General features: G+C 34.8%; 4 protein-coding genes across 5 annotated transcripts; 2 read left to right on the plus strand and 2 right to left on the minus strand.

The window, feature by feature from the left end:
* The first annotated feature begins 3438 nt into the window (after positions 1–3438).
* Positions 3439–5230, plus strand: LOC119081784 (queuosine salvage protein). The gene is made up of 3 exons (XM_037190994.1): positions 3439–3772; positions 4206–4884; positions 4946–5230. The coding sequence occupies exons 1-3, from the start codon at positions 3575–3577 to the stop codon at positions 5179–5181; spliced, it is 1113 nt and encodes a 370-aa protein (XP_037046889.1). The 5' UTR covers positions 3439–3574; the 3' UTR covers positions 5182–5230.
* Positions 5231–6718: 1488 nt separating this feature from the next.
* Positions 6719–16243, minus strand: LOC119081781 (V-type proton ATPase subunit C). Of its 2 annotated transcripts, none has more exons than XM_037190988.1 (10): positions 16064–16243; positions 14836–14992; positions 14171–14324; positions 8935–9121; positions 8760–8858; positions 8577–8700; positions 8385–8516; positions 8218–8315; positions 7881–8016; positions 6719–7809 (listed from the first exon to the last, which is right to left on the minus strand). In XM_037190988.1, the coding sequence occupies exons 2-10, from the start codon at positions 14965–14967 to the stop codon at positions 7711–7713; spliced, it is 1161 nt and encodes a 386-aa protein (XP_037046883.1). In that variant the 5' UTR covers positions 14968–14992; positions 16064–16243; the 3' UTR covers positions 6719–7710. The 2 variants fall into 2 exon arrangements, with proteins under 2 accessions (XP_037046883.1, XP_037046886.1); XM_037190991.1 differs by having other exon boundaries at positions 15792–16177.
* A 491-nt stretch (positions 16244–16734) lies between these two features.
* LOC119081835 (peptidyl-prolyl cis-trans isomerase-like 3) lies at positions 16735–17508 on the plus strand. Its single transcript, XM_037191074.1, has 3 exons — positions 16735–16871; positions 16934–17205; positions 17267–17508. Exons 1-3 carry the CDS (start codon positions 16869–16871, stop codon positions 17475–17477), a joined length of 486 nt encoding a protein of 161 aa, XP_037046969.1. The 5' UTR covers positions 16735–16868; the 3' UTR covers positions 17478–17508.
* LOC119081838 (transmembrane protein 18) lies at positions 17498–18392 on the minus strand. The gene is made up of 4 exons (XM_037191078.1): positions 18207–18392; positions 17938–18055; positions 17707–17872; positions 17498–17640 (listed from the first exon to the last, which is right to left on the minus strand). Exons 1-4 carry the CDS (start codon positions 18267–18269, stop codon positions 17520–17522), a joined length of 468 nt encoding a protein of 155 aa, XP_037046973.1. The 5' UTR covers positions 18270–18392; the 3' UTR covers positions 17498–17519.
* Between the last annotated feature and the right edge of the window lie 693 nt (positions 18393–19085).

Genomic DNA, 19085 nt, shown 5'->3' on the forward strand with positions numbered 1-19085 from the left:
CGTGTCGAGCAAGGTGCTGAAAGAACAGGTTAAGACAGTCACGAAGGCGGATGACACCGAAAGTGATAAACATGTTGTGTGTGAAATCAACTTGAAGAAAATGTTTTTTAGGATAATTCGGAATTTCGTTTTTGTTAAGTTGCCTTTTTTATATAAACTTCGTAGCCGCTGACGCAATTTGTGTGTCACCGCCTTCGTGATCAACTCAGAGTTGTCTTAACCTGTTCTTTTACAACCTTGGAGTCGAGGCCAAAAAATTTTGACTACTGTACTGCATCGAGGAGGCTCTATTGAAATAGTAATTTGTGTACCTGATTTGCACGATTGATTTTAGGCGATTTCGCGGATTGTAGGCCGAACGGAGTGAGGCTTACAAGCGAAAGTGCCTAAAATCAATCGTCCAAAGCAGGTGCACATGTGAGTTTTCATGCAAAGGGCCGAAAACTCAAGAAAAAATCAAAAATTACCCTCATTTTTGGCCCGAAGCATGAAAATTATGTTCTAAGTTCCCATGTTTACCCTCTTGAAAATTCTAAATTAAAAATTTACTTAGAATCGATTATCGATATTGTCAAAAAAATCAATATCAATCGATTGTTTTATCGATAATAGATAAATATCGATTGATAATGGGTAAATGTGGACTGTTGATGGGTAAATATCGAATCGACTGATCATCGGTGAATGTCGAATCGACTGATCATCGGTATCGACTGATAAATCGAATCAGTGTTCTTGTTCCCTATGTGTTTATGACCAAAAGAAAACATATTGTTAGACCATAACACGGGTAGCAAGTAAAAAAACGATAAATATTAACTCATAATTCAATTATTTATCATTTATCGATTAAACATTCGATTGATATTGTATCGATTATTTGGAAATTTTATCATCGATCGACGATATTTTTCAGTGAACATGCCTTTTGGTTCAGATTGTACGTACTCGTGTGAAGTCATAAATCGGTTTGAATCGATTTTACAAAAATTTCAAACTATAATACACTTGGGGCGTTCTTCTATGGGTAGTCAAAGCTCGAGAATACATTTTTCTACACTGTGTTCATGCTAATGTTAATTTCAGTGTGTGAGCGAACCGACAGAAACAGCATGAACACAAAAGCTGGTTAAATACCAACTGTAAAATCCGCACTCTTATGATTTTTTCCAGAACTGCGGGCTGAATGGACTAATTAACTATGTATGTATTATGATAGTATACGCCAAATAGACCTAACGTATTTACAAGATCTAACTATCATCGTCGCAGATGAAAAGGACAACAGGGCTCATTTTTGGCCTAACTTGATTATCTCGTACACTTATTTTCCGCTTCAGTCAAAGGTCAAAGCGGCATCGTCTACATTTCAAAATAAAAACGAGAATCAAATTGAATCAGGCATTTCGTACGGCCATCGATATATAAAATCAAAATTTTAGTTATGGTTACTAGAATATCTTCACATTCTGATCGTTGGTTTTTTATAAAGAGTTTATTGCGAAAAAGATTCTTGGTAAAGATGGATTTACTTAAATAGTTACGTATGTAAAACACAATAACATAAACGTAATGTTGAGAAGAATTTAAATGGTGAACAGAAAAATTATTTTACGTTTTCAGATTCAGCGTTGTTCGTCTTCTCATCCTTGCCATGATTGGTAGCTTTAGAGTCGAAAACTAATTCTTCCATTGAATCCTGGATTTCTTTTACGCCTCTCAAACACTTCATGAAAAATGATTCTTCGACACCTTCATCTTTCGGAAAGCAATCTATTTTTGATGCTGCGATTTGCATGGTTTCCATTAAATCAAAAAAGAATGCTGATCCCAATTCTACAGGCGTTTCGTGCTTGTCGTCATTTGACTTTTCCGGTGGAGCCACAATCACATCAGTTTTTTCATCTGCAAGACTAACGTCAGACTTCTCATCAATTATAGACTTTTCTTTGGTAAATTCAATTGGATCAGTTTTTTCATCTTCCGCTGTGAGGGCAGACTTAAGTTGAGCCAATACTGGTCGGAATTCTTGCATAGCGTTGCGCATCTCCTCATTGTCGCGAATATCCGATACAAATATTACGGAAAAACGGCTGAACACTGTTACAGATTGATCCAAATACCAGGCAAATAGTTCGTCATATTTTTCTTTGCAAACGCTGCGAAGCTGATGGAACCTCTTCGCTATTTCCACTTGCTTCGCAAATATATCGAAATCTTCCACCTTGAATAATTCTTCATCAAAACGATGATCGACGATCGATTCCAATTTCAAATTAACCTCCATGCAAAGATTTTTAATGATACCTTCGATAGCTTCCAATGACACGTCCATCTCTACAACCTTTTGGCTTTCGGCGACTTTGGACATTTTTATGATTGAACTTTGAAAGTGTTCGATACGAATGTGAAAATGTGTGATAAAACGTATTTATTAAGCACAGATTTGCTGATTCACGTCGAGTCAATTAGAGCACAAATTAGTTACGAAAGGGTTGCTTGCTTCGATATTTTTAAATTATAAAACAAATTTTAGTCTCAATGAAAACTAGATAAATTCTTTAGATTTATAAACATGTGTGCTGAATGAAGTGATTTTTAACACATAATTGAGGGGGTACCGACTCAATGAAATGGTGTCTCACGTCAGAAATGGGTTCCGAGTTTTCATGAATTCTTCGAAGTTAAGACGGCCCTAAAATAGTTATTTGTTTACCGACTGAAAAAAAGGAAATTCACTCGAGATGGAAATTGCATTTCGAGGTCATGCTTTTTTTTCTAGGGTCAAATCGAAAGTGGCCTAGCGAAAGCAAGAAAATTGACTTAGGAATCAAAAGCATGTGATAGTTCTAACACATGTTAAAATGCTGTTTAACGAACGAGCCGGAGGCGAGTTCTGGAAACGAATTCAGTAAAAAAAAGCTTTCAGCATAAATTAGCAACAACGTTTTTCCTAAGCCACGTTGGAAATTCGTGACGAAGTTGCGATATTTCAACAGTAATTAGGAAAGATGCATTACAGAACTCGGGATAAGAATGAAAAGTCTCATTTTCGTGTGGTTATTGATCCGATAAATTCTCACTTTTCATCTGTTTATCCATTATTATCACTATTCACAAGTATTGGATTTATACCGTGCGGACGTGATCCACATGTGCACAGCCATTTAGTTGATGATACATTGTCAGTATTAAAATTTGTTTACGTTTCACCGTCTGCGATTCTGATTCACATTATATTTACAACAAATTCCATTCTTTAACTTTATCTTCGTTCAAAGCCGCTTTGCTATATAAGACTAAGAACATATTGACCTCAGTTAATTTTTGCTGTTGCTGTAGTTACCAGATGGTGGTTTGAAAAACTCGCGCTACTCTAATAGTTAAATCAAGTACCGAAAGATGGTTTCTTTAAGATTAGACATATAGTCAATATGAAGATAATAATTATACCATTCGTCAACGTCGTCCACATAAATAGAGTATTACACTCCAATAACACCGGCAAATTGAACTTATTAGTGTCTCTTTACTGTTGCTGGGTCCAACCGAATATTGTATTTTGATCATTTGGATGATTGTGTCTCGTTCAATTCATATTTCGTTTAAAATTCTAAAGTGTATCGCAACCAGAAATATACATCATCTTAGCCGTACCTTTGATAAAGAAATTAAAATGACACTCAATCCGAGAGCATCTGGAGAGTACATAGTGAAACATGCTAAGCATTTGTCAATTGATCCAAATGGGATTCAAAATCTTGTAGAAAAGGTAAGAATAATATTAAACGTTTGCATCATCTATTCGCAGCGACAAAAATAAACAGCCAACCTAGCTAATATAAGAGCACATAACTGTGGAATAAAGTATTTTGTATCAATCTCTTTAATTTGTGTAACATTCTTCGAGTAGATGATTATACTGTCCAGTATTGTTCTTATAAACCGGTAAGAGCTCAAGCACAACAACTACATCTTCAGCAGTGGTTGGCTCTATCGGTTCTATTACATCTGTTGATGTAACAAGTCTCAACAGAATAGATTGATGAAAAATCTTTTACTTCTGTTCGTTAATATATATTTTGTTATAATACAAGATCCCATTAGTAAGCGAGATGTCGCTATAGATAACAGATGAATATCGCAAAAATTTTGAATTTCGCAATTCGATGAAATCCTTACCTGATGTATAATTACTTTCTTAGGTCATCGATGGCATTAAATCAAAGCAAATCGACATAGAGAATTTTTCTCAACATGAACATCATCCATCGGCAAGTGATGAATACGCTCCGAATTGGATTTTCCTCATTGACACCCTAAACTTTTGCTTTTGGACTCCGGGAGATGCAACCAAATGGAAAGTCGATGGAAACACCGGCTATTTTGCTTTGTGTGCCGCAATCAATCGTGCAATGAAGGAAGGCATCGATATTACAAATCCGGCCTATTACTCTAATATCACAACTGCTGAATTGGAACGCATATTACGGTCAGACGATGGGCTAACTAAATGTCCGTTGATTGAGGAGCGTGTTGGAATTTTGCATGATGTTGGAAAGAAATTGTTGACCAAATTTAATGGCAATTTTAAGAATTGCGTGATGGAAGCCAACAATTCGGCCCAGACTTTGATCAAATTGGTGGTGGACGACTTTCCATGCTACAAAGATGAGGCAATCTACTGCAATGAAAGTGTTGCCATTTACAAGCGAGTTCAAATTTTAGTTGGAGACATCTGGTCGTGTTATCGCGGTGAGAGCCTAGGGCAATTTGACGATATCCAGACAGTCACAATGTTTGCTGACTATAGGGTACCTCAAGTACTAGTGCATTTCGGCGCAATTAAGTATTCGAACGAGCTACTTGAATTGTTGAAGAAGGGTAAGCTTAATCTGGTTGGACTTCTTATGGCTTTTAACTGACACTATTTGTCCACTTGCAGATACTATATTGGCTAATGGGTCCCCTGAAGAGGTGGAAATTCGCGGTGCTTCAATTTATGTGGTTGAGCAGTTGAAAGATTTGATTCGACACGAAATCAATGAAAATCATCCAGACCTTTCGACGAAACATGTCAACTCAATTTTGTTGGATCATTTCTTGTGGGATTATCGTCGACGATTTGCGAATGAATTAGAATATATCCCTTTCCATAAGACGATCAGCATTTATTACTGAATGGTTTCCGATTTGTCGATGAAATAAATAAATATTTTTGTAATGAGAACGAACCTGTAGTATTGTTCGGGTGGGTAGAGATTTAAAATTCCTGAAAAATTACTCCGATAATTTCATGAATTTCTCAGAATTTTATGACATTTTTTATCAACTCCCGAACGGCCGTAATTTGGATAGGAAACATATCAACTCCTGTAAATACTTGTACTTGTTTCGACCTTAGCTTGATAAGAATAATTCTGACATGACCTGATTTAATATAAAACCTGAAGTCAGTCATCAGGTTAAACAAGTCAGATAAAATCAGGTAACTCAGTTAAAAAGTTGAAAAGTGAGTAAAATTAGCGAAAATTGATGCTAAAAATAGTTAGAATGAAAAAGTAGGGGAAACTGAGTTTTCACAAACTATTATAACCTATTTCTAACTAGCCCCAATGAATATCAATCGAAAATTTTCAAATACCACGTAAGATTGTTACAAATAAAAATTTATTTTTCATTTTTCTGAGGATCAAACCATAAATTCTTAGGATGAAATTTCACCGATTTTTATGAGGATACTATCACTTCCTTCATCCTCGAACTCATAACAACAATTTTGACAAGAAATTACCATTCACATTTACGCAAACAATTGAAGTAAGGTCGTTGTTCTAAAGCCAAAGGTCGATAAATAGATGCCCTAATTGGGAGAAACTTCCTTATTAATGGGAAATTCTGTCCAATGCCGGTACAGAAGGTCTTCATCCTCCAATAAGTATCGCGCTAACTTGAGAACAGTTTCAATTCGCGATTGTAATGAGTTTGAAATTTTCTTATAAAGGGCGATCAAAGGAAATGAAAGGTTATTCGATGAAGAAACGCAAAGTGCTAAATGTACGAACTGACAATATTTCGAGTTCAGGCACTGTTAAAATTTTCCCCACGTGCCTGAACACGTAATCACGAGCGTAATCAGTTTGGTAAAGGTAAATGTAAATTACTCTAACAGTTATCAATGTGTATTCAAACAGAATCTGTAGGAGCTGTACCGATGTGTAAAATATCTACTGACCGAATCAAATCATCGTAAGGGGTATAAATATGAAGTGGATAATAGGAAAATAAGGTCACGCATTCAATGTAAGGTCCTTGCAAAGACAAAGGTATAGTTCGTTTCGCAAGATTCTGTCAAGTTTACTAGATAAGGAGAAACGTTGTGAGCGCCGGAGACTGCGGCCCGCAGGCAAGGTTTTGAAATTGCAAATCACGGGCCTGACACTATTCACTTTACTCCTCATTTTTTTTAATGCTGCTATTTATTGAGTGTCCAGCCTCAATGTCCAGCCTAAAAAGTGAAAAAAGTGCACTAATCTGGATTTATTTTTATGAAATTACAGTTCCGTGTAAACCCAGACATGCAGCAGTGTCTTTACGTGACAATCTGCTGTAGCTATGCGTGCTTTCAAATCAGATCTGTTGAAATATTTTCGTAAGCGTCGACTGAACCGATGAAGGGAACTCAGCTGGTAAATCAGTTTGTAGATTTATTCAAATAACTTTTCACATCGGGCTTGGAATGTTTATTTACAATAAAGTTTTAGATTTCCATATTTTATACATTTTTGTTTTTTTTTTACAATTTAATAATTATTGTTCTTTTGGTTGTTTATCCTTCCATCCACCTCTTCCTAAATAGTTCTTTAACGTTAAATATATGCAGTGAATTTGCTGCTTCAAAATTTTTTGTTTTGTTTACAATTTCAACATTAAAATATAGAAGAACTTCACATTCAATGCAAATTTAATTTAGACCCAAAGAAATGAAAACAAAAAAATTACCTGACGTGCTGTAAAACGTGTAATGGCCATGGTTATTTATGGACTAAAATTTTTTTCTTTTTAAATAATTTTGAAGTAAAAGAGTTGAATTGAAAATTGGGATAAACAATCCAGTTCGATTTAAACTATTCGACACAAAAAATGACTTTCTTGACGCAGAAAACGAAACAATAAAATTTTTACTAGTTGTATGTGCAGTGTTAAGAAATAAAAAAAAAAAGTTGTTGCAACGAGACAAACAAAAGATTTGGATAACACAAAACATATTTACAAATGAAAATTGTTTTTTTTTTTTTCGGAAAATACTGACTCGACAAAATGAATTTTTTGTTTTGTGGTTTTCTAACGCAGAAAATTCATAAAACTCTAAAATAATTCTTTTCCTTTAATTGAAAATATTTCTTTGATTAATACTTAAAAACACACCAACAGTGTCCTCATCATTCCAATTTTCCAGAAAATGAAAATGGAAAAACAAATTAACTTTTCGTTAAAAACTCTAATCACACATGGGGGGTCTTGGAAATAGTTTTTGTTTTTCTTTTATACTTTTTAACAAATTATGAATTAAAAGTTTGTGCAACGTTTCGTACGAACAATATTTTTAAGCATAATTCTGTTGCCTCGAACGATGAAATTCCTAACGCAATTTATTTTTTGATGAATTTCTAATAATTATGAATTTGCTTAAGTATTTTCCTTTTCTGTTTAAATTGTTTTCTGCTCCACCATGTCAATGCTCAATTTGTAGTAGACGTATGGGAAGTATTCCGATTGGCCGAATCCAAGACCGGGAATATCGACATTCTAATAATCAGAAAAAAAATGTAATCAAATTATCCGGCTGGTTAAAAATCACCGCATTCAATTTTACTCACATCAACGGTATTTGACGGAGCTTGAGCAGAACCGTCCAAGTGACTGTAGAGTTGATTGAGTACGTCTCTCAGTCTCTTGGTGCTTTTCTTGTTAGGATGCAAGAGAATAGCTTGGAAATTGACCGGCAACCCATAACTAAAAGTCAAAATAAAAATTAAATTTGAAACAAAATTCCCGCACTGACAAAAAAGTCTCGAAAAGCTCACCTGTCGCAGGTAACTTTGTCTCCAGGTAATCTACATTATTGTAGACTACCTGGAAACAAAGTTACCTGCAACAGCTGAGTTTTTCGAAACTTTTTTGTCAGAGCGGGTGCTCGATAATTCTCTTTCTTACCGTAGTACCGATTCAACGAATACACGCAACGCCTTAACATGGATCCAAGCGCAAAAGGTTTCGCTGAAATTCACCTTCAACCATCTGACAAGTGGACCCTAATTTGTTGTGAGAATATTTTTGATAAGACTCCGAATCGAGATAAATTATTCGATTGATTCACTTACAAATTGCTTCTTCTTATCAGTGACCAGTTTGGTAATTTCATTTTTACCAGCAGCCAATTCCTCCTCGTTGTAGGTGAAGTCTCGTACAACGAACTTCTTTTCACGAGCATGGAGTTTGAATTCTTCAACGACCTAAACGAACCGAATGTTTGAATAACAAATATTTTTTTCGTTTTATCAGAGTCGTCAAACCTTCTTAAAAAGAGTAACATTGAACAGAGCAAAGTCTGCATCTTGAGTAATCAACTGTGACGAGCGTGGCACAATCATGTCGGTGAGTTTTTCATAGCCAGCCTGCCAATCATTAGCAATAGCTCTGTGGAATAGATTATTTTGTTAGAAAGAACAGATTTCAGAAGGGAAAAAAATTCTTACTTTGGCACGATGACCAACAACGTTGTCAAATACTCCGAATCCAAAATGAAATGCTCCTTTTTCACCAAATCGGCCAAGTTTCTTGTCAACAAGCTTCCACTGAATAGCAAAGAAAATTAGTTATTAAAATCGACAATACTTAGAACCCATGTCGGCTGAGGCCGAGGTTGCTTACGTTTGCTTCTTTTCCAAATTTTGAAGATTACCCTTCAAATTGTTGTAGGCGGCCGATTTCGTCTTTAAATCAGCATCGATTTGTCCAACTTGCTTGGAAATGATGTCGGCAATGTTACGCAACGATTGCTTAATGGGATATTTGGCCATGTCCCACTGGAAACGAGTAATGTACGATGGAAGATCGGCTACAAGTTAAACGAATTCAAAGTTTTACGTCAGTCAAATTACAGTTACAAACCCATTTTCAATGATTTAACGCTAATGCAATCATGAACACTTAAAGCGTAATATTTTAGCTTGGAATATATAGCTACAAGCTAATAAAGCATTCGTATCGAAAATGATGAGGTTAGAAGTTACAAGCAAGCACCTATAGTTGTGTTGACAATAATGATCAAATTGTACCTTCGTTAGATTGCTTTTGGCCGCAAAAACAAGGTCAACAAGACGCAAAAAATATTAATGAACAAACAAAAAACCATTGGGAGCACTCACATCAATATGGTCTCACATCAAAGGTGAACTAAAACTTTCGTCAATTATTTACAAAAATCATAAAAAATTAACGAATAAATCATAAAGAAAACTCGATTTTTATCCGCAAATAATAATCTTTTTGTTTTGTTTTAAATGAACGAAGATATTTAGAAGCTAACCTGGACTTAAAGGCATTTGTGGCGGTTCTCCAATGGGTTCCCCATCAAACTCAACATCTGGGCTAGACCGACCCTGACTACTACCGCAGCAACTACTCACTGGCGATGAACGATACGTCGAATTTGCGCCCATATTTAATTGACTTGATGATCGACTCCTAATTGTATGCATTTCGATTAGGTCGAAAATGAAAACAGGTCGGACGCAAAACATTCATTAATGCATTACGTTTTTATGGGAGATGTGACAACGAACGTGGTAAGTATTAACGAGCATGACAGTTTTGAATGAAAGAAGTAAAATTGTGAACGAATATTATGTATGAGTCATAAGTAGAATTCCAAGTTTATAATGTTGGTAACATCAAGTGGTAAGGACAAGAAAGGAAAAAATAATGCAATTAAATACCGTCAACATGCATAACTTTGAACAGGTACACAATATGTCCGGAAAGAAAGTTCTTGAGATTGATTTGCTTTTGGTTAATAATTGTTGCTAATGAAACGACAGGGATCGATATCGACAACACGACACTTAATTTAACTGTTGTCAATCTCCCATAGAAACATGTTCTGTAACATTAGTGGATGTGGCATCATCAACAAAACAAATATTACATAAAATCTGTTAACTAATTAAAAAATTCAAAAACAAAAGGAATAAATTGAAAATTAATAAATTTCAGACGTCACATTAAAAAAATAAAAAATTTCCAAATTTGTCTTCCAGCGGTAAAATGTGTCTTCTACCTGCTTTTATGCGAATTTCTATTTCTATGAAACCACCAATCGAACGTATCATTCTTAATATTGTGGTCATTCGGACTACCGCATACACATGCTGAATCTGATTCACGTTCAGATCCGGTTGAATTTGTTAGGCTTTCCTGGCACGGTGAATACTGTTCTTTGTTACTACAATTGTTATTGGAAATCGCTGGCGGATCAGGCACATCTAACGGTGTTTCTTCATCCGGTGGACCCGGACCTTTTTTTATTGTCAGGCATTATAATTCGCAATTTAATAGAGTTTAATCAAAAATGCAATTTCTAAATCTAGTTAGAGATTCGAATTTAATCATTTAAGTGCTTTTTCAGTAAAATTTCAAACGAAAATAATTTAACGAAAAATAAGAAACTCAAAAAATAAAAAAATAAAATCAAATTAAAGGAAATTGACTGAATTGGATGAGTGACTTATAAGCGGTAATGCCGTTTCAATGAGCGCTGTTGTTGAAGATGATCGTTGATTTTAACAACTACAGGAAGGATGTTCATTGTTCAACTTTAGTGAAATGAGTGAATCAAATATTAGACATATCATTTATATGAATGAAATATTACTTCTCTTCTAGACAATATACTAAAGAATTTCAGTCAAACTATCAAATCAAAACCCATTTCTTTTAAAATAAATTTAAATTCAGAAGAAAGCCATGGCATCGTTGCCAATAAATCAATTCGATTTATAAAACCGATTGAAAGAAAGAAACTAAAAAAAACATTCTAAGGAATACTAAAAGATCATGAAATAATTTACATAAATAGCCACAGAACGCCAATAACTTAGATTTAACAATAACATTGAAAAATCAAACAGGATCGTAGTCAGTCATCATAAAACACGAGCATTTAACCAGCTTTCGTCATTTTACTTGAAAAAAAAAGCGGCGAAGAAGCCTTCAAAATCTTCAGATGGTAATTATTTATACAAAGCATTCTCAGATGTTTTGCGTCAGACCAAGATGTCCAGGAGCAGTTACCTCTACAATAGTCTAATGTCCATAGGAAAATAGTAGTGCTAACAGTTTATAAGCCGAATTATGTGAAATTTTCGGCTATAAAAGGATTTAGGATGTACGCTACTTGCGTTTATACATGGTGAAATGTCGGTGAAAATCAAAAGAGGTAATAGATTGTGATAGAAATTTATTAAAACTAAAAGTTTTAGTCCAACTCTAATTGTATCCGACTAATTTTTATAAGAACCACGTAATAGATGTTCAATCTCTTCAAAATACTTAAAACAAAGGAAACAAAAGACTCAATAATTTTGCGCAAGCAATATGGTTGGCTAAGGTAAAGATTTGAAGAAAAGAGTAATGTAAATATCCATAAACACAATTAACATGCAAAACGAAACATTGCCAATTATAGGTCGACTTACGTATTGGAGTTTATAAGTTATATGTCGGATGAAAGTTCAAAAATTCAAAAAATATCGAAAGTCAAAATTTTCGGTGTTTGTTTTTAAAAGTTACTTTAAAGTTGCACTAGTTTCTAAATTGTCTAATTTTCATAGTCATCCTACCTTCGAAATATCTCGTTTTACTTGAGTGAACCACGAGCTGTTTAGTGTGCAAGTGAATCAAGTAAAACGAGATAACGCTTAGAAATAATTCTCTGTGTTGTGTATGCATTTAAATACCTATCTAACTAGTGACTAACGCAGATGTAAAGACAGAACATATGATACATGTTCTACTAAACCATAACTTAAAAACTCCAATTTCACAGTCCACGTACAGAGGATTTGTGCAACATATACATTAAGCTGGTGAAAGTTTAAAGAGAGCAAATTTTTGGTAGATTAAATATTCACAACACCAGTCGGAAACAACAAATTTTTGATTTATCTTTAAACCTTCTTTAGTGAGAATCGACGATTCTTCATTTACTCAATTCGAGCATTAAAATTTGTAAATGAGAACAATCGTCATGTGTATGTACAAAATGATTTAAAAACTAATTTACGTGATTTAAGGGGGTCAGAACTAAAAAATATTGTCTGAGCTTTCTGAGAAATGAATTTCTCGGTGAAAGCTAATTCAAAACTGAAAAATTTATTTAATTAAAAAAAATGACTGAGCGTTAAGCCGATAGGAGTATATCGATTGAAATGATTAGAATGCATGTGATAATAAAAATTGAAATCATAAAAAAAACGAAAATAAACAAAAGAAAAACGAAAATCAAAATTAATCAAAAGAAGAGAAAATAAATTTGAAAAAAGTGTTCAATTCTTAATTATTTTAAAATTCTGAAATCAATAAAGTTAATTGTTAGTTGTAGAAAAGCACAATAAATTAGACTTTTCGTTTTAACAAAAGAAAATTATGTTTAAAATTATTAGTTTTTAAATCTAAAATTTGAATGAGTAAAGTATGGTTCTAAAATGGGCTTCGCAATTTGGTGTTATTGAAATGAAAATTTGTGTAGGGCTGTTTCATTCTTGCTGTTGAGCATGTTAAGCATTTATAAACGGCAAGCGTACCCCGTTACAATCATCAAATCTGTTGCTTCTTTTGTGTATAGTATTCCGTAGTGTTTGATACTATTACTTCATTTGTTTTATTATATAAGGAAATGCTATTTGCAGCTCATCGCTTTATTATGTCATCATTATCTATAACAGATGATTCTTGTGTGGATTATAATGGGATGAGTTCCGTATCAATATCCTTATAAAAACAGTTAGTCTGTTACAGAGAACAATAGGCTGTGGTTGGTGCTTTCTTGTCTTGTATAGCAAGACGTTTATATCTAATGAAGTAAAAGATTTTGCAATAAAATACTAGGTGATACTTTCAACGAATGAAGTTAAGGAGAATTCCCACTTAAACGGACGCTTTTCCGCCTTGCCTCCGTTTACTTGACAGAAGCGATTACACAACAGAGCACATGTCATAAAGGGCGTGGTCTAACATGTGTTCTATTGTTCAAACACAACTGTCAAGTAAACGGAATTGGAACTGAGGCAAGATAGACAGGTTTTTTTTTCGAGGGTGCAGCTGCCCAAACAGATTTAATGATAGTCAAGCGATACGCTTAGAATTTTTTTGAAAATTAATCAGTTCGTCGACTTCTATTGATCTCTTGATTAATTTTGGGCCAATGTAGCTGCAAAAATATACAAATGAAATTTGCATCTCGTATTCGCATCTTCATCTGTTGTAGCTCAAAATAAAATAGTAAGAAGTCAACTGATGTTACGTAATGGAAAATTAGCGATTCAACAGCAACCTTTAACAGACAGCTCTGTCATATGGTATGGAAAGCTACGACAAACATAAAAGATGAGCTCCGGCTAATAAATCCGTTAAAAATGCTTAGATCGAAAGAACTAACTGACTCGATAATTAATGACATCCTTGCCGTCCATAAAAGACAAACTTTTGCGTTTGTTGCGACGTGTTATATCTGTGTAGTGTAAGTTTTTGGAGTGTAATCGTGTTAGCTCATCTATCGCATTTAGCAGTTAATTCTTACGCATACTTTGACGATTCAAATTTATTAAACTTTTATTGTAAATACACATTCTCAAAGTTCTACTTGGCTTCGATTTAATAATATGAAGAATAAACAGCAAATTTTATCGAAATATAAACGCAAAACGAACCATTTCAGACAATCAAAACCATAACGAGTCATAACGAAAAAAAAATCCATCGCATTGTCTCAAAAATCTTTCTTTTTATGGATTTTTATTCGTGTTGGCTCGATTTCGACCATCCTGACGGTTCGCTTGAATTTTCGTGACGATTTTGGTTTACCGGGACATTTCAGTTTTGTACTTACTGTTGTTTGCCAACAAATTTTCGTGCAATTTGTCACGTTGATCTTCTAGTACTTCACCCAAATATGTTGCCACTTTTCGGGTAATGTTTTCGACATAGGCATCAAGTTTACCCAAATCATCAGATAGGCCGACGAGCTGATCGAGTGTACCGACCTATTAAGAATGAAAATGTTAACATTTGTGAGGACAAAAATAATCATCGACGAGTTACAGCTAATGTGGTTTTAAATAGCCGATCGTATGTTGACACTAACGGAATAAAATAATTTTGGATGAAAATACTTAGATCGATTAATTAACCCACTCTACCATTAAAGGAAATTAATTCAATTTTTACATTGAATTTAAAAGTGTCGCTCATTCTAACGAAAAACATTTTGGTCGACTAATAAATACAATGAAACTTGTTCGAATTCTTAAAATAGCTGGTGGCTTATAAGGCCACACACGGCTACTAATTTTAGAACTGACCTGCCAGAAGGGTGAGAAGAAACTATTTTTATCGCTTTGAAAAGTTATTAAGGAAAGCTCTGTACTCGTTTTTCAATTTATCGATTATGACTTTCATTAATCGAGCATACATCGTATAATATGTCCTTGACTATCATCAACATTGAACCCAAAACCACACTCGTTGACCATTTAATGTTCGACCAATATTTACCTTCAAGTCAGGAATGTGGAACTTGTAGTTAACGCACAAATTATTCTGCTTGCTTGTGACATTGTTCATGGTCTCCCATGTCTGCTGACACGTTTTATCTCCCGGTGCAGATATTAACCAATATTCGGCCATTTTATTGCTTGTTGAATTAGTTTACCTAAAAGAATACACGGACATGAAAAATTCACGAAATGACTTCCAATTACCAATTCAAATAAAAGATAGTGTTACTATCACAACATCGACCGACCGTCGACGATACAATTACATTCATTTAAATGGAATAAAATTTCAAATTACAATAATTGGTAACATAAAATGCCACAAAAATCTTTGTTTACAAAATTCCGTCCTCGTCAACCACAACATTGTGTGCGAGCGTATGTGAAAGAATGATGCGATTATTCGTTGTAACGAGAACCATGGACTATGTTCAGCTTAAATATAGGCGACGAAACGAAATGAATTTTTTATCCTTCCGTTAATCAACCAACCCAGTTATACAACACCTATATACTGAAAACGAACTCCCAAAACGCGATATAATTTAAGAAGTTTAGGGTCACACACAATGCCGTGCCATCGGCTATGATAATTTAATGAAAATACCTCGAAAATCGATTTGTATCGAAATTAAAGGGTAAAAAAAGCCAATTAACAGAAATGCAGCTTGTACTAGCAATTGAAATAACGCGAGGCAAGTTACAATAATAATAATAATAGTGGTTTGGGTCAGCTGTTCATCATATCAGTCACATGACGTTTGAAAAAAGTCTGATACGGAAAATCGAAACAAGAGCCAATTAGGCAAAGAGATATATTTTGACAGCCCTTCTCGAATACCTCTTCATTCCCACTTACTGCTTGTTATTATACGTGGCACTATCTACGTTTAATCGTACAAAACAGCCCCCAAATATTTGTCAAAATTTTCAAAGTATACCAAGTCTACTGACTCGTTACATAAATTGATCACGATTCCTTATCTTCCAAATACCAAGATCAAACACAATCACTGTACACACTTGGCAAATTTTCCAATAAAAATTATTCGATAAATGAAATTTCAGTTTCCACCCTTACAACAATTATGGGGAGCTAATACTACAATAGTCACTAATGACAGCTGGATATGAACACTTTTATTTCGACGATAGATTTTGCACGTATTTTTACTTGATCACTTGTTTTTCGAGACTTTTATCGAGTCTGGCTAACGTCCACTTACTTGAGATGATTTTTCAGTAAAATAAACTGTATGCGTTACGGTTTTGTCGAGAAAACTTTTGCAAAAAAATAATTTTTATGCAAATGTCGACGAATCACCACCAGACCATTGACAAATTCACAATACTCCACAAAAGTCATGTGATTGACATAGCGACATCTTTACGGCAAAAGTAGCAGTAAAGACAAAATAAAAAAAATGAATTCAAAATTAGAGACACGAAACAAATATTACTACGATAGGCCCGTACGAGTTTGTACACCAGAATAAATCTGTCCATAGAAATTTACTTTTCAGGCAACGATTTGTTCCTCCACGTTCTTATCTTGCCCAAAGCTGAACACTACAGTTTTTGGCAAATGTTCAGCTGTAAGTACTGTTTTGAGATGTTTTTTATAGATCTGTTCCAAGGTGGCTGAAAATTCCAATCCAGCCAACACAACCTCACTTTGAAATTTTAACAAAAAAATTGGTTTGAGTTGCGGTTATATTCAAGGTTCTGAAGGAACAGGTTGAGACACTTCTTTTAGAACCTTGGTTATATTAGCTTCTATTAATGACGGTCAGTTGTTTTCGGTATATCAAAATTCGTTTTTACCGTATAACATGGAACAGAGCGGTAAAAACGATTCGTTGAGAAAGCACCTGACTGTACAGACATTTTGTTCGAGCCAACAAATTGACTGTGTTAAGAAGAATATTGTAAATAGTTTAAATCTTGAAGTCTATGAGTAAACGTTTGTTTACTTTCGGTAAAGAACCACTTAGATTCAATTAAGCAAACTGTTGGGTTTTAGTTGATATTATGGTTCGTACTGAATGTGAATTGCAACTTTATCAACAAATTTCCACTCATAAATTTCTTTGCAGTCAGTAACACTGCACACAGACGTCGGCGACATCAAAATAGAACTATTCTGTGACGATTGTCCAAAGACGTGCGAAAATTTTTTGGCGCTGTGCGCAAGTGACTATTACAATGGTTCGCTATTCCATCGGAACATAAAAGGGTTTATTGTCCAAACTGGAGATCCAACCGGCACCGGAAAAGGAGGACAATCAATATGGGGACGCAAGTTTGAAGATGAATTCAAGGAAACATTGAAACATCATGAACGCGGCATGGTGTCAATGGCGAATAAGTAATCAGATTTCAATGACTAACACCATCCGTTGGTATTCACTGAACTTGCTTTATTTCAGTGGACCGAATACAAATGCGAGTCAGTTCTTTATCACGTACGCCGCACAGCCGCATTTAGATCTCAAATATACATTGTTCGGACGAGTGATTGATGGTTTCGATGCAATAGATGAATTGGAAAAACTTACCGTAAATCCAAAGACGTATAAGCCACTTATCGAGAAAAGGATAACGTCGGTAACGATTCATGCAAATCCACTTGCTGGATAGGTCAATAAAAAGTAAGCTCGTGAGTAATGAACTAATTTGGTTTTATTCTTCCTTAAGTCGTACATTCGGCTGACTCTCCGATTCAACACTTTGCTGTTTTTGTTGTTGCTTAAGACGTTGTTTCAGCTGTGCCGTTTTTACTTTTGCCATGATTTGGGTAGAGCTGAGAGAATGGTTTTTTTTGTAAAGAAAAGTCGACGAACAGTCAAGTTGTATTTAAGCGACATACCTGTACAGCCAGTTTCCAATCATTAACATACAGATCAGAAGAACTGGTATCGAAAAGAATGTAGAAATGAACAGACCGTTCGAATCGAAGTACTGCTGCCTTGAAAATTTCTGCCAGTTCCTAGCCGCAAGCTCATTTATGTACTCGGAAAAGTAGACAACAATAACTGAAATTAACGACAGATGATGGTAAGCCGAGGTTGGGGAAATACAAAGCACTCTTGAGACTTACGCAGAAAGAAAAATAAGATTATTTGAAAAGTGTTATGGTTTCGGGTAAGTACAGCAGTTGCACACAATGTAATATGTCCAAAAATCAAGCATATGAGCCATGGATCGTAAAAATCAATCTACATTATACGAGCAAACGTAAACAAACAGTTGATAGAGAATCTCTAATGCATGAATCCAAAGCAGCTCTCTAGGATATGAGGCCTCTTAATTTTGTAAACTAGCTTACGGTTACTAGACAGCTGCTTTGGATGCACCAATCGAATTTACACTTTTTACGTAGCCCCAATAATCGGTAATTTCGGTAGGTGGATAGAATATCGCGTCAGTCATCTTTTTTTGGTATTTGTTGTGGTCAAATATCGAATTCAATGATTATCGATTTTAAAAATTTCTAAAATTATTTACAAAATCAAAAATTTAGGCCGCAACGACAGTTGCAATTATGATATAAACCATATGTTCGGAAAACAGTGGTGCCAGTGAAACGGTGCTATCATACACTTTATTTTCAGTCGAATTTTAACCAGTGTTGAACTTTGAGGACGATTTCATCCTTTTCGTCGTTCGTTCCTTCTCCGACGATTCGAGCCATATACGAACAGTCCGGGTACTGTCCGAGTATGATGACAGTCTTTTCATATATGTAAAAGATGAAGCTGCGGTGATTCATCTGATATTCTTCCTGCTGAGTGATATGGCAGATATGACCAAGGTAAATATAGTGAGGAGGTAATTCCATATATAACCGAATCAGATGTGCGGTGGCACGAAAGTTCGATACAAACGCCATCTCATCCCTTCGTTGAAAGCAAAAAATGGAATAGAAAGTCGGGCCATCTGTTGTGAGATAGCGAATTTTTTTTTTGTGACATACAAGTAAATCGTAGTAGGCCGCGCGTCCTTACTATATTTACCAGAAATACCATAAATATCATCCATAAAAACCAGAGGAAATAGCGGTTTCATATAAAAAACTCATTTTCATTGAAAGGTTAGTTTGTTTATATGAGATCGCTATTCCCTCCGCACCATACAAACTTTGACATTAGACCATACCTATAAAGTATACTTCCATTGGATATGTCGAACTTCGAGTTTCGTCTATTTAAGTGGATACAGTATTTAACTTAGATTACATTATTTATG

The sequence above is a fragment of the Bradysia coprophila genome, unplaced genomic scaffold (genome assembly GCF_014529535.1).
Source record: "Bradysia coprophila strain Holo2 unplaced genomic scaffold, BU_Bcop_v1 contig_358, whole genome shotgun sequence".
NCBI lineage: Eukaryota > Metazoa > Arthropoda > Insecta > Diptera > Sciaridae > Bradysia > Bradysia coprophila.